The following is a 13,986-nucleotide window of genomic DNA, read 5'->3' as shown; positions in this document are numbered from 1 at the left end:
ATGGACTGGAATGTAGTATGTTGTGTATTCCACTTGATTTTTGAACACAGTGAGTTCCAAAGCTTACACTGATGGGAGTCATTTTTCTCTTGTTTATATATGAACGGCCCCTCCTTGCAGCTCATTAGTGGGTGGTTTGGGGACAGGATCACTTGCAAAAGTTTCCTATAGGTGGAATATATGAGGGGATGTGAAAAGCTGAGAGAAATGGAAGGTACGTGGGTTTCTGATCTCACGTTCGTAGCAAGTGGGTCCAGCGGGCAATGCTTCAGTGCATTTCATATTGCTCTTCTATTCCCAAATAAACCATATGGAAATTCTTATCAGTCACGGGCCTGTCGAACATGTAAGTGGGTTAAGGGTAGCTCTGGAAATATTTGTTTGGTCTAAGTCTAAGTTTGCACACACATTTTTGGACAAGAAAGCACACATTAAGCACAGAAGCTTTGAGTCATTTTCCAATGGAGCATGAACAGTGTTCCATGCAAAAACCACTCTGCAGAACTATTTCATCTAGAAGTCATTTTATAATCTCCAAAGCTTTCTGAGTAGCCTCTGTATAGTTCACAAGTTCCTTTGTGAAATGTCTTGTTCAGTTTGTACTATTTTACCTACAGCTATCGAAGGGCTTTGGTAAGTATCCCTCTCCCTTTTGAGTGGTATTACTGAATGATAAGAATTGCAGTCCATCAATCTGATGTTGGTGAACGGGCATTTCCCGAGGTACAAGTAGATTGGAAATATTGGAAGTGTTTACAGTTTGCATCTTTTGTTTCAGATTTCATTTCTCTGCGGTTTGGTACTAAACGAAAGCTTCAACTGGGTAATTAAAAATGTTATCAAAGAGCCCAGACCTTGCCAAGGTGAGAGCAACACTCTGCACTAACTGGTTCCAATACTTCCTGAATCAGGAGTGAGTGTGCCTTACTGAGATCTCATTGAAAACCACATTGCTGTACTTTCTGGTGCACAGGTCACATCTTCTTCTGTGTTTAAATGTACTGTAAATATATGGGACCAAATTGTAAGCCAGTACTTAAGAGTTTTCACCTTATTTTTAACTGAATGTTGATTGAATCAGAGTAGTTACTGATTTATTGATGGTATTGGAGTGGGGTTAGCCTGCGATAAAGTCATTTACCTGATATACTTTGTGATTGTTCTATTCATTCTGCTGCCTGTCCCCTGATTTAGTAATTCTCCAAGTTATTGCAATTTGTGTTTTAAAAAGAATATTTAGAGGGTAAGTATTATTCTGTTGAGATATCAATAATGTTATACTCTATTTGCAGTAGTTTACTGCTGTTGGTTAACTCCTGGTGCAAATGTGGCAGTGTTCTCCTCCACGGTAGCTGCATTGCAGCCACGCCACTGATGGCAGTCAGGCTGATTTGCTGGAATGCTCCTGGTTTGCTAATGCTGGCCTGTGCATATCTCTCCCAGCTGTTGTGAAAGAGACTGGCAGTCTACAAAATCTAGCTTCAAAGAGTGGCTTTAAACTGCACTGCAGAACAGAACCTCCTGTAGGGAGTGCACTACCATTGACAAACTAGCTGTTTCTACTACAGCAGGGACTGGGAGTCAACTGTGGAGGATCCCTTCTAGGATTGATTCTGCAATACACCTGGGCCTTTAAAGATTAGCCTGAACATTTACTTATTGTCTCTGTCACCTCTTGGAATAGTTTTCTATTTTTTTTAATAATGTCTGAGTAGAGGCAGTTTGAGCGGCTGTTTTTAATTCCTTTGCTTCCTCATTCCCTTCAATCATCTTGGGGTAGTGGGGGAGGTGGTTCTTCTGTCATTGTGCTTAAGACACATTATTTTGGGTGGAGAACCTGTGTAACCCATGCTGTACTTGGAGTACAGAATCCTAATTGTGCTCTCCCTGAGAAGCCTTCAACTTATGTAAGATCGATTCTGTTACTTGGTTTGTAAATGTTGCTTACTTACTCTTACATGCAGGTGGCCACAGTAACTTGTTTACAGAGTATGGGATGCCCTCCAGTCATTCCCAGTTCATATGGTTCTTTTCCATCTACTCACTCCTTTTCCTTTATTTAAGGTATGTGTGGCTCTTGGGTACGTTTTCTGGTTCAGTATTACACGTTCTGTACTCTGTATGAAGGTTAGAAAAACTTGAACACTTCATCCGTGAAAGTTAAATAATAGGAGACTTTGTAGAGGTGTATAAGATACTAATTAGAATAGAGGATGATAGATTAAATAGGGAGAAACTGTTTCCACTGGCAGGAGGTTCGGTAACCAGAGGACACAAGTGTGAGATAATTGGCAAAAGAACCAGAGGGGAGCTGAGAATATTTTTTAATGCAGTGAACTGTAATGATCTGGAATAAGTTGTTTGAAAGGGTGGCAGAAGCAAATTCAATAGTAACTTGCAAAAGGAAACTGGATAAATACTTGAAAAAGAAAAAAAAAATGACAGGGCTATGGGGATAGCTCTTTCAAAGAGCTGGCACAGGCACAATGAGCAAATTGCCTGCTTCTGTGTTGTAAGATTCTATGAGAAGAATTTAATCCTGAGCGCTCTTTCAAGTTAAATCATGGCAGCAGGGCAAGGGGACTTGGATGCAAACTAGTAACAGGCAAGTTCAGTACTGTCAGGAAGCACTTATTTATACAGGGAGTGAGTTGTGCATAGGAATGAGCTCTGGGTTGGAAAGCAAAGGCACAAACTCTGGCATCATTCAAGAGGCAATTGGATGCTGTGATGGGGGGAATCCATAGATTTCTGTGGACAGGTGAGCTGGACAGGCCGAATCACCTCACTCATCTGCACTGATCTTTGTGAACACTAGTCGATGCCTGTGCCATTATATGCAGGGAGTGAAGATTAAGTGTAGTGTTCAGATGAGAGGATGGAGCGTGCAGATGTAATTCAGGCCCCATTTTAAAGTTATATATTCTTTGTTTTTAACAGAATACTTTGAGAAAACTGCTGGTGCTTGGGCAAGTACAGTTGGTTGGAGGATAGGTGTTTCTTGTAGTGCACACTGAGGTGCTACAGCGCCACTATTGGCAAGAAATTGAAATTACAGTGTGACACGTTTACATAAGCAGTTTCCATTATAATCTGGGTCTAGGAATTTGTAATGGCAAAAGATGATATAGGAAGCTCATGCATATGTAATTTTTAAAATACATAATACTGAATATTTAGAGATCAGGCACTGCAGTATTTAATATTGGTTTCCAGTCTCTGCTGAGTTAACTTATCTCAACAGAGGTGCTGAATTGATGTCGACGCCCCTCGGCTGGGGGTGGGGGGGGTGGGTGCAAACTTGTTGGTTGTTGAGTGACAATCACAAGGCATGGCATTTATCTGGTTGATTTAGTAAGTCAGAATTGGTGTTGGCAAAACAATGGTCATAAATTTGCAGATACTACTAACCTTGCCTTGTGTGAGGAATAGGCATTTTGGTGAATTACAGGAGAGTTGCTGGCAGCTGGGAAGTCAGATCCAAGCACACTGAGGTATGCCAAACGATTGCAGATTGTTTGGACATCCTCTGTGCTCTCTGACCTACATTGGTACCCAGTCCAGCAACACCTCAATGTTAAAATTCTCACCTTTGTTTTCAAATCCCTCCATGGCCTCATCCTTCCCTATCTCTGTCACCTGCTGCAGCCCTAAAAACCTCCAAGCTATCTGGCCTCTTGAACATCCCCAATTTTAATCGCTCCATCCTAAGAGCTGGAATTCCGTCTCTAAATCTCTCTACCCCTCTCTCCCTTTTTTAAGACACTCCTTAAAACCTACCTCTTTAATCAAGCTTTTGATCACCTGTCCTAATATCTCCTTCTGTGGCTCGGAATCAAATTTTGTTTGATAATGTTCCTGTGAAGTGCCTTGGGATGTTTTAGTACCTTGAAGGAGCTATATAAATGCAAGTTGTTGTTGTTGTAAATCATGGGGTGAAAAATTTCAACATTTAATACAAAAAAAATTACTTATTCCTTTTCTCAGAATGCACCAAACAAACAATGCTAGATGTTTAGACCTGTTGTGGAGGCACGTTTTATCCATATGTCTGCTGGCTGTCGCCTTCCTTGTCTCGTATAGTAGGTAGGTAAGGCTTTTATTTGTATACCAGCAGGTCCTCTGGGGTGTTGCTCATGGTCAGTTGGATGGTGCACTCTTTTATAAGGGGAAGGGTGTTATACCATGTGGTGGGCAATGTAATATTCTGTAGCCAAGATGCAGTGGTGTCCCTTTCAGGCCACAAAGCCTAATTGTTAAGTAAATACAGCCTCAGGTCATTCAGAATTCAATTGTTTGGTGAGGGAGCAGACTGGGAATTGTGGAGTTTCAGGCTCTCGATCAGAAGTACCTAACATTAAGTACCTGGCTTTCTCGCTGTCCTTTATGTTTAAAGATCTGTTTTGCATCAATAACAAAATGTGTAATCAGGAGGGTGACAAACTGGATGCAATATTTTATTATTTATTATTAAATTCCTACAATTTTGGCGGTGCCATGTCTATATTAATTCAAACGTTATGTTATTGTGTTATTGTCAGTAACTTGTGGCTTGCAATGTAGAAATTCTGGTGCATCAAAATCAGGGGGCTTGTATATGAAGAGTGCTCACTTGACCAAGGTTAAAGAGGGTTGCTGACCCCTGTGGAACTGTCGATGCCTTCAGGAGAAAACGGACCCATGCAGCAGGGTCAGTAACCAGAGGAGACAGATTGAAGATAATGGGCAAAAGAACCAGGGGGAAGATGAGGAAAATGTTTTTTCTCTAACAGAGTTGTGATCTGGAATGTGCTGCCTGAAAGGGTGGGTAGAAGCAGATTCAGTAGTAACTAAATCAGCTTGGATTTACCAAAGGGAAATCATGCTTGACAAATCTACTAGAATTCTTCGAGGATGTAACTAGTTGAGTTGATGAAGGGGAGCCAGTGGATGTGGTTTATTTGGACTTTCAGAAGGCTTTTGACAAAGTTCCACATAAGAGATTGGCGTGTAAAAGTAATGTGCACAGGATTGGGGCTAGTGTATTGCGATGGATAGAAAATTGGTTGGCAGACAGGAAACAAAGAGTAGGGATAAATGGGTCTTTTTTCGAATGGCAAGCAGTGACTTGTCGGGTACTGCAGGGACCGGTGCTAGGACCCCAGCTATTCACAATATACATTAATGATTTAGATGAGGGAACTAAATGTAATATCTCCAAATTTGCAGATGACACAAAACTGGGTGTGAGGATGAGTTGTGAGGAGGTTGCAGAGAGGCTTCAGGGTGATTTGGACAAGTTGAGTGAGTGGGCAAATGCATGGCAGATGCAGTATAATGTGGATAAATGTGAGGTTATCCACTTTGGTAGCAAAAACAGGAAGCAGATTATTATCTGAACGGCTATAAACTGAGAGAGGGGAATATGCAGCGAGACCTGGGTGTTCTCGTACACCAGTCGCTGAAGGTAAGCATGCAGGTCCAAAAGGCACATGGTATGTTGGCCTTCGTAGAGAGAGGATTCAAGTACAGGAGCAGGGATGTCTTGCTGCAATTATACAGGGCCTTGGTGAGGCCACACCTGGAATATTGTGTGCAGTTTTGGTGTCCTTATCTGAGGAAGGATGTTCTTGCTATAGAGGGAGTGCAGCGAAGGTTTACCAGACTGATTCCTGGGATGGTGGGATTGACATATGAGGAGTGATTGAGTCGGTTAGGATTATATTCACTGGAATTCAGAAGAGTGAAGGGGGGATCTCATAGAAACCTATAAAATTTTAACAGGACTTGAAAGGGTAGATGCAGGAAGGATGTTCCCGATGGTGGGGAAGTCCAGAACCAGGGGTCATAGTCTAAGGATACGGGATAAACCATTCAGGACTGAGATGAGGAGAAATTTCTTCACCCAGAGAGTGGTGAACCTGTGGAGTTCGCTACCACAGAAAGCAGTTGAGGCCAAAACATTGTATGTTTTCAAGAAGGAGTTAGATATAGCTCTTGGGGCGAAAGCGGGAACAGGTTACTGAGTTGGATGATCAGCCATGATCATAACGAATGGCGGAGCAGGCTCAAAGGGCCGAATGGCCTACTCCTGCTCCTATTTTCTATGTTTCTATGTTAACTTTTATAATGGAATTAGATAAATACTTGAAATGGAAACATTTGCAGGGCTGTGGGGAAAGAGCAGAGGAGAGGGACTAACTGGGTAGCTCTTTGAAAAAGCCGACACAGGCACGATGGGCTGAGAGGGCTCCTATGCTGTATCATTCTATGATTCATTCTTTAAGGGAATGTTGTGTTTATTCATGCAGAGTCTATTTGATGTACCATTCCTGGAGCCAGGTGATATACGGAGTTATAGCAGGTGGAGTAATGGGAGCAGTCTGGTTTATCTTTACACAAGAGGTACTAACGCCGCTATTCCCCAGGATAGCTTCATGGTAAGTGCCCTTAAGCTTGATAAATTGCATGGGGGCAATAGGAAGCTTTTACTTTAAGATGTTCAGACTTTAGTATAATTACAGTTCTGCTCCAGTTTTATATGAAATCTTGATTAAATTGTTACTTCAAAACATTTTTTAAAATATTCTACACTCCCCCCGCCCCCACAACTTCCCCAGATTGTGTTTATTCAGCTCTCCTTTGCAGTATTTTAAAGGAACTGGGTTAGAACCATCCCTCAGGGCCACTGACCTGCAGAAATTCCACCTCTCATAAAAAATACGATTGATTATTTCATTGAAGCACTGCAGGTTGATAGCATCTGAAAGCAAAAGCTGGGTTAATGTTTCGGGTGTAAGTCTTCATTGGAACTGTCTTCATCAGATTGTGTCCTTTGCTAGATTTTGAACTAACATCAGGTATCAATGATTCAAACGCTTACTTTCTGTACATGCCACTTTCCCTCTCCATTCAGGCCAGTCTCGGAGTTTTTCCTGATACGGGACACGAGTCTGATTCCAAACATCCTGTGGTTTGAGTACACGGTCACAAGGTCAGAAGCACGGTAAGATGGTAAATTCCTCACACCTGTGTCCTTGCTGATCTGAATATAAACTCCTCACTCTTGTATTAAGCACCTTGGGATGTTTTACTACATTAAAGGTGGTATATAAATGCAATTTGTTGTAAAAAGAAACCTTCTGTTGCTTGAGATCCTTCTTGTTGGGAGGGGGGTATCTTTATGGGTATACACTTTAATCAGCATCATTCAGAAGCACTTTTTTGGGTCAGCTGGGTGTCTGCCATACAGGGAAGGTCATTCGCCCGTTTAAGGATCTCCAAACCAAGCGACTGAGCAATCGTCACTGCTAGCTTTTCTGTTTGCCCAGTTATGGAGTATACCCCCTATTCCCCAATGGACAAAATCCAGATGTCGGCCTTGGTTCAGTGGGTAGCGCACTTGCTTCTGAGTCAAAAGATTGTGGGTTCAAGTCCCAATCCAGAGACCTGCACATATAATCCAGGCCAACGATCCTAGTACAGTACTGAGGGAGTGCTGCACTGCCGGAGGTGCTGGCTTTCAGTTGAGACGTTAAACCGAAGTTCCATCTGCCCTCGGGAAACTAATATTGAATCAGGGACAAGGACTCGCCCAAATTAGCGTAAGCAAAATAACAGTAATGAAGATTGATAGATTTTTGTTAACCAAAGGTATTAAGGGATATGGGGCAAAGACGGGTATATGGAGTTAGGTTACAGATCAGCCATGAAAGGCAGGATAAGCTTGGGCTAAATGACCTCCTCCTGTTGCTAAGATCCCTGTGCTACTTGAAGAAAAGGCGTTCTCCCTGGTGTTCTGACCAATATTTACCTTTCAACCAACAGTACTGAAACAGATTATCTAGTCATTATCACATTACTGATTTTGCTGTGTGAAAATTGGCTGCTGCGTTTCCTACATTACAACAGTGATTACACTTCAGAAGTACTTAATTGGCTGTAAAGCTTTGGTACATTCTGAGGCCATTAAAGATGCTATAGAAATTCTTTAAATTCTTTCACTTTCGTAAATTACTCCAGAGCTTAGTTGCAGGTTTGCACAAGCAAGGCATGGGGACTTCCCAGCGTGCGTAGGAGTACTGCTGGGATCCCACAGCATAGAGAAGTGGGAAGCTTCCTGCTGCTTGTTCAAACAGTGCCCTGGAATTGTGTGGACCAGCCTGATTCAGGTCTCCAATTTATCATACCTGACATAAGGGATTAACTTATTGATCGACAGTAAATTTAAGGAGCTCCTGTCAAGCAGCTGCTGCTGCACTGCGCAATTCCGAGGCCACTTGGAAGATTGGTATCAGAAGCAGCAGAGTGGTATGTGGGGAGCACTCTTTGGAGTTAAGCAACATTTTGAGGAGCAGAGTTTAAACAAAAAGTTGCTGTACCTGCCCTGGGTGTGTTTGATGGTACAATGTAGAGGGAGCTTTACTCTGTGTCTAACCCCGTGCTGTACCTGCCCTGGGTGTGTTTGATGGTACAATGTAGAGGGAGCTTTACTCTGTGTCTCACCCCGTGCTGTACCTGCCCTGGGAGTGTTTGATGGGGACAGTGTAGAGGGAGCTTTACTCTGTATCTAACCCCCGTACTGTACCTGTCCTGGGAGTGTTTGATGGGGACAGTGTAGAGGGAGCTTTACTCTGTATCTAACCCCCGTACTGTACCTGTCCTGGGAGTGTTTGATGGGACAGTGTAGAGGGAGCTTTACTCTGTATCTAACCCCGTACTGTACCTGCCCTGGGTGTGTTTGATGGGGACAGTGTAGAGGGAGCTTTACTCTGTATCTAACCCCGTGCTGTACCTGCCCTGGGTGTGTTTGATGGTACAATGTAGAGGGAGTTTTACTCTGTGTCTCACCCCGTGCTGTACCTGTCCTGGGAGTGTTTGATGGGACAACATGGAGGGAGTTTTTCCTCCTTGCATTTCTGTGTCATATCTTCAAGCCTCACTTGTTTGCTTGAGTTCTGTGTTGTAGGGCATTTTGGTCCCTTCTCTGCTAAGTTGTTCTCACAGACCTGATCTTCCCACCACTGCCATTGTGCAGTCTAGGCTCCCAAAATACATGATGCGTTTCATAGAGTTATACAGCAAAGAAAGAGGCCCATCATGTCCATGCCGGCCATCAAAACCTATCTATTCTAATCCCATTTTCCAGCACTTGGCCCATAGCCTTGTAGGCTATGGCGGCTCATGTTGTATCCTAGTAAACAAAGAGTGTTACTTGGGGAGGGGTAGAGGAGGCTCGAGAGAGGAACATCTTGCCTCTGGAACTAGCTCATGATTCAGTTAACAGAGTGGTGAAGCCTAGGTTGTGATATAAAGCTACGTTCACTGATTTTCATCGTCCTCACCTGTGCCTTCAGCTACCTGGCTCCTGAGCTCTGGAATTTCCTTCTTGACCTTTCCGGGCTCCCCTCTCCTATTTTTAAGACTGCCCTTAAAATCTAACTCTTTGACCAAGCTTTTGGTCACCTGTCCTAGAATCTTGGTGACTCAGTGTTAAAACTTTGATTAATACTCCTCCGAAGTGCCGTGGACTATGTTACTATGTTAAAAGTGCTATATAAATGCAAGTTGTTCCCTTTCTAGTCGAATTGGCAGGGGTGGGGAGGGGGCTGTGGGGGACTGGGTGTGGTGAGGAGAGGTATTTTACGCTCCTTTTGTGTATTACTTGTTTCTCTCCAATCATATGGATTTTTGTTTAAAGAAAACCTATTCTCTGATCTCTTCAGTGTTGTAGCTTTAACAAAATCTGATTGCTGCCTGATTTCCTAGGGTTGAATTTAAACTTTCTTTTTGCTTTCGTCCTCAGAAATAGACAACGGAAGCTGGGCACCAAGATGCAGTGATGTGAAGTCAGCATCTTTCGCTGGGGGGACAGGACTGTGGTGCGAACCTGGGAAGGAGATGATAAGGAAACCAACGACACAAAAAAAACACGTTTTTAAAAAAATTAATGTTTTCTTTGCAGACGGTCAAGGGCAGGCTAAGACGTATGTCGGCAGCCTAGACACCCCCTGTGACAGCAGTCAGTGTTGATGCAGCTTGCTGTTAGCTTTCTACTGCATGTTAGACTCGTGTGAGCACTGGACTGAAACCAATTCAAAGCGCGCATTCACACGGTGCCAGTGAAATGTGATATTATTGCATCTGATTTAGGAACTTGGTTTTCATTTTAGGAAGGGGCAGCAGGAAAGGAAAGGACCAATTTTCACATGGTAGCCGCGTGCTATTGTGCATAAAAAGAAGTGGCATTTTTACGCTACTGGCTTTAAAAACGAACAATTGAATTGGAGGGCAGAGATGTAGTTTGTGAATTGTCAATCAGGTATCTGACATGCTAGGGTCATATCTGTAGCAGCCAGAGAATCATGTTGCACTTTAGAAAAATAAATTAGTTTTTTATATAAAAAGACACTAGTGATATGAGTGGAAAAACTGATTTTTTTCTTGCTAGTTACAGTTATAGCTGTGATGAACAACTGGGCTCAATTAAGAACTCCCTGGATAGCTTATTAGGATTTTTTCCCCAAAAGGAATTATTTATTCTACATTCTGGCATCAGTGACAGTGAGCCAAACAGAAATGAGGATTGTCAAAAGCCTTTTGCTGCTTCTCTCTCGCCCTCCCCTATTGCTCTGTGCACCTTTGGTCTGGTCCTTTTGATTTGATCTTCTGTGTAAGTGGCCACCTTTTTGACAAACTGACAGTCAGGATGATGATGTGTATTTAGGACATGGTCACTTTATCTGGGGCCTGGGTTGTTGCTAAGCAAGCCAAGGCCTTGTAATGGGGAGGGAGTTATAGGAAACTTGGGTCTGCTCAGAATCCTAAGTGTAGGAGAGTGTTGGGTAAGCTCATTTCTGCATCCACCCAGTACAAAAACTGACCTCAGATAGCACACTAATCCTGCTGCTAATGAGGAAAGGTGTGGAGTTGTTGGCAATAGAAGAGTTTATTCTGGGATTGAGATTGGGGGTTGGCTTTTATTCTGAGGTCAGAGTTTAATCCAGTGTGCTATGACAATGTCTTGTATTGTACATATGCTAGTCCCAGACCTGGTACTGCCCCTGGGTGAAAAGCATTTGCTTCCCTACCGCATGGATATTGTTGGCTTTGTCATTTTGATAAGCATGCATGTGTGGCCATCCCAAAATAAATCCACCCGGCACCACTCTTACTACGCTAATGCTTAGCTACACTCCCAAGGTAACGATGGGAGTCTCTTCTGATTTTACATTACAGAAAGTAAGTGTTTCTGTGGGTTTAATGAGTATTTCTATTCTCCCATTCAGTCCTTGAGCAACAAAGGCACGGATCACACTGACCAGAGCCACCAGCACACAATATAAACGTTAAACCCACTAAAATATCCTCTAAACTTAAACTAGGAGTTTACCACAAAACATTAAGCTGATCTCAAAGATTTTGTTTTGATAGCCCAAGTGTAACTAATCTAATAACACATAGACTCTCAAATCCTGTTGTGGGATGCTGGTGTGTGAATGCTTAACATTCACCTGAAATTTCTTTTTTTTTATATATACAGCACTGAAACAGGCCCTTCGGCCCACCGAGTCTATACCGACCAACAACCACCCATTTATACTAATCCTACAGTAATCCCATATTCCCTATCACCTCCCTACACTAGGGGCAATTTACAACGGCCAATTTACCTATCAACCTGCAAGTCTTTTGGATGTGGGAGGAAACCGGATGTGGGAGGAAACCGGAGCACCCGGCGAAAACCCACGCAGACACAGGCAGTACCCAGAATTGAACCCGGGTCCCTGGAGCTGTGAGGCTGCGGTGCTAACCACTGCGCCGCTGTGTTTCTCTTTTGGCAGAAGCACTAAGCTAGTGTGTTTAAATCATGGAGGAGGACTTTAGATGATCGCATTACGCATCTGCATGTTAATAATTTAGAGGGGATGTCAGGGCTTTGATTTAGTTGTCCGTTTGGTGAATGTTACAGCAATATACACAAAAGGCGCAGGATGTTATAAACCAGACCAGATGGCAGGGGTAGGAGTAACTGGCCATATTCCTTGCCCCTCTGAAAGAATGTCACCACACCCTAACATACTGTGCTGTGTTTCTCTGAGCCAGTTTGTCATTAAGATTAACCCTGATTGTGAGACCCAATGGTGAAAAGAGGATGCAGGTTGTTTAGAGATGGGAGTTGACTTGACCATATATGGTACTGAGTGTGACCGTTGTCAGAGAACTTGTGGTGACTGGAATTATGGGTGGATTTCCTGATGTCCAGGTCATTGCTAGTGAAAGATGTCTTCTGAATACCTGCTTTTTAAAAAAATAAATTCCGAGACGGGTTATTGTTGGATTGTTTGCTTGTAATTGGATACAATCATAATTTTTGGTTCTTAACATTTCAAAACACAATTATGAAACAGCTCTTGATTTTTTGACTTCAGATTTTTTTTCTTGTAACAGATTTCTTGTTTTAAATAAACATTTGGAAATTAAGGTGGCTGAAATTGTACAAAAGCAGAAACCATATTGGGACTGGGCGATTTTTATTTTTGCATGGGTGAAAGAGCATAGTCTTGAGTTCTAGAAAGCTGTGAAGGATGTTTTTCTTTAAATATATAGGGGTAGCAGTTGTACTTTGTGTTTAAGATCTCTGTTTTGTGTGATGTTTATCAGATGGCGAGCTCAAACTTGCTGTGAACCAGATGCCAAGTTTAGGCCACGTTTACCACACCGGTGAGTTTTAGTCACTGCAAAAGTCTTAGTTTTAAATCTCAAAACTGTGAGGGGTGGGAGGGGGACTCACTGCAAAGTTTTGTTTAGAATTAGCAAGGTTGTTCAGACAGAGAGGCACCTTGCCCTGTATCCAGTGTCCTGTTCCCATTTTTCTTTTATTTAACTTTATATATATATATACAGTATTTTCATTGCTGCTTTTCTTGCTAATAACTAAGCTTAAGTACATACATTTCACACTACTAAAATCAAAGAAATAAATCTAAAAATAATGTCTAATAGTTTTATATTACTCAGGGTGGGGAGCTGATGCTTCTGCAAATAGAACCCCTATTTGTACAGGTCTGGTGTGACAAACCAGCTTCATGCTGGATTTCCTTCACAGAAGCAATCAATGGGCCAAAATGTTATTCCCCGGCTGAATGTCTGGAAGCAGCCTGAGATGATTGTAAAGGATTGTGGCCAGATGGTGCGGTGCGGAGCCAAGGGGACCAGGAAGGTCTTGGGTCCCGTGCTGAGTTAGCAAGGTCTTGGGTCCCGTGCTGAGTTAGCAAGGTCTTGGGTCCCGTGCTGAGTTAGCAAGGTCTTGGGTCCCGTGCTGAGTTAGCAAGGTCTTGGGTCCCGTGCTGAGTTAGCAAGGTCTTGGGTCCCGTGCTGAGTTAGCAAGGTCTTGGGTCCCGTGCTGAGTTAGCAAGGTCTTGGGTCCCGTGCTGAGTTAGCAAGGTCTTGGGTCCCGTGCTGAGTTAGCAAGGTCTTGGGTCCAGTGCTGAGTAAGCAAGGTCTTGGGTCCAGTACTGAGTTTGGAAGGTCTTGGGTCCAGTGCTGAGTTAGCAAGGTCTTGGGTCCAGTGCTGAGTTAGCAAGGTCTTGGGTCCAGTGCTGAGTTAGCAAGGTCTTGGGTCCAGTGCTGAGTTAGCAAGGTCTTGGGTCCAGTGCTGAGTTAGCAAGGTCTTGGGTCCAGTGCTGAGTTAGCAAGGTCTTGGGTCCAGTGCTGAGTTTGCAAGGTCTTGGGTCCAGTGCTGAGTTTGCAAGGTCTTGGGTCCAGTGCTGAGTTTGCAAGGTCTTGGGTCCAGTGCTGAGTTTGCAAGGTCTTGGGTCCAGTGCTGAGTTTGCAAGGTCTTGGGTCCAGTGCTGAGTTTGCAAGGTCTTGGGTCCAGTGCTGAGTTTGCAAGGTCTTGGGTCCAGTGCTGAGTTTGCAAGGTCTTGGGTCCAGTGCTGAGTTTGCAAGGTCTTGGGTCCAGTGCTGAGTTTGCAAGGTCTTGGGTCCAGTGCTGAGTTTGCAAGG

At 43.3% G+C, this 13,986-nt stretch overlaps 1 protein-coding gene across 1 annotated transcript in view; it reads left to right on the top strand.

Moving 5' to 3' along the window:
- The window catches only part of dolpp1 (dolichyldiphosphatase 1), a 31,692-nt gene extending 18,180 nt beyond the window's left edge, over positions 1-13,512 (top strand). The window contains exons 3-8 of the mRNA XM_068012084.1: positions 779-863; positions 1,965-2,064; positions 3,988-4,086; positions 6,291-6,419; positions 6,896-6,985; positions 9,785-13,512. Of these exons, the coding sequence (XP_067868185.1) occupies positions 779-863; positions 1,965-2,064; positions 3,988-4,086; positions 6,291-6,419; positions 6,896-6,985; positions 9,785-9,821 (540 nt within the window). The 3' untranslated portion in view covers positions 9,822-13,512. The remainder of the gene's footprint in view (positions 1-778; positions 864-1,964; positions 2,065-3,987; positions 4,087-6,290; positions 6,420-6,895; positions 6,986-9,784) is intronic.
- The last annotated feature ends 474 nt before the right edge of the window (positions 13,513-13,986 follow it).

Source organism: Heterodontus francisci, chromosome 32 (genome assembly GCF_036365525.1).
Source record: "Heterodontus francisci isolate sHetFra1 chromosome 32, sHetFra1.hap1, whole genome shotgun sequence".
NCBI classification, from domain to species: Eukaryota; Metazoa; Chordata; class Chondrichthyes; order Heterodontiformes; family Heterodontidae; genus Heterodontus; species Heterodontus francisci.
The sequence above is the reverse complement of the archived record's forward strand: the minus strand, read 5'-3'. Positions and strand labels throughout refer to the sequence as shown.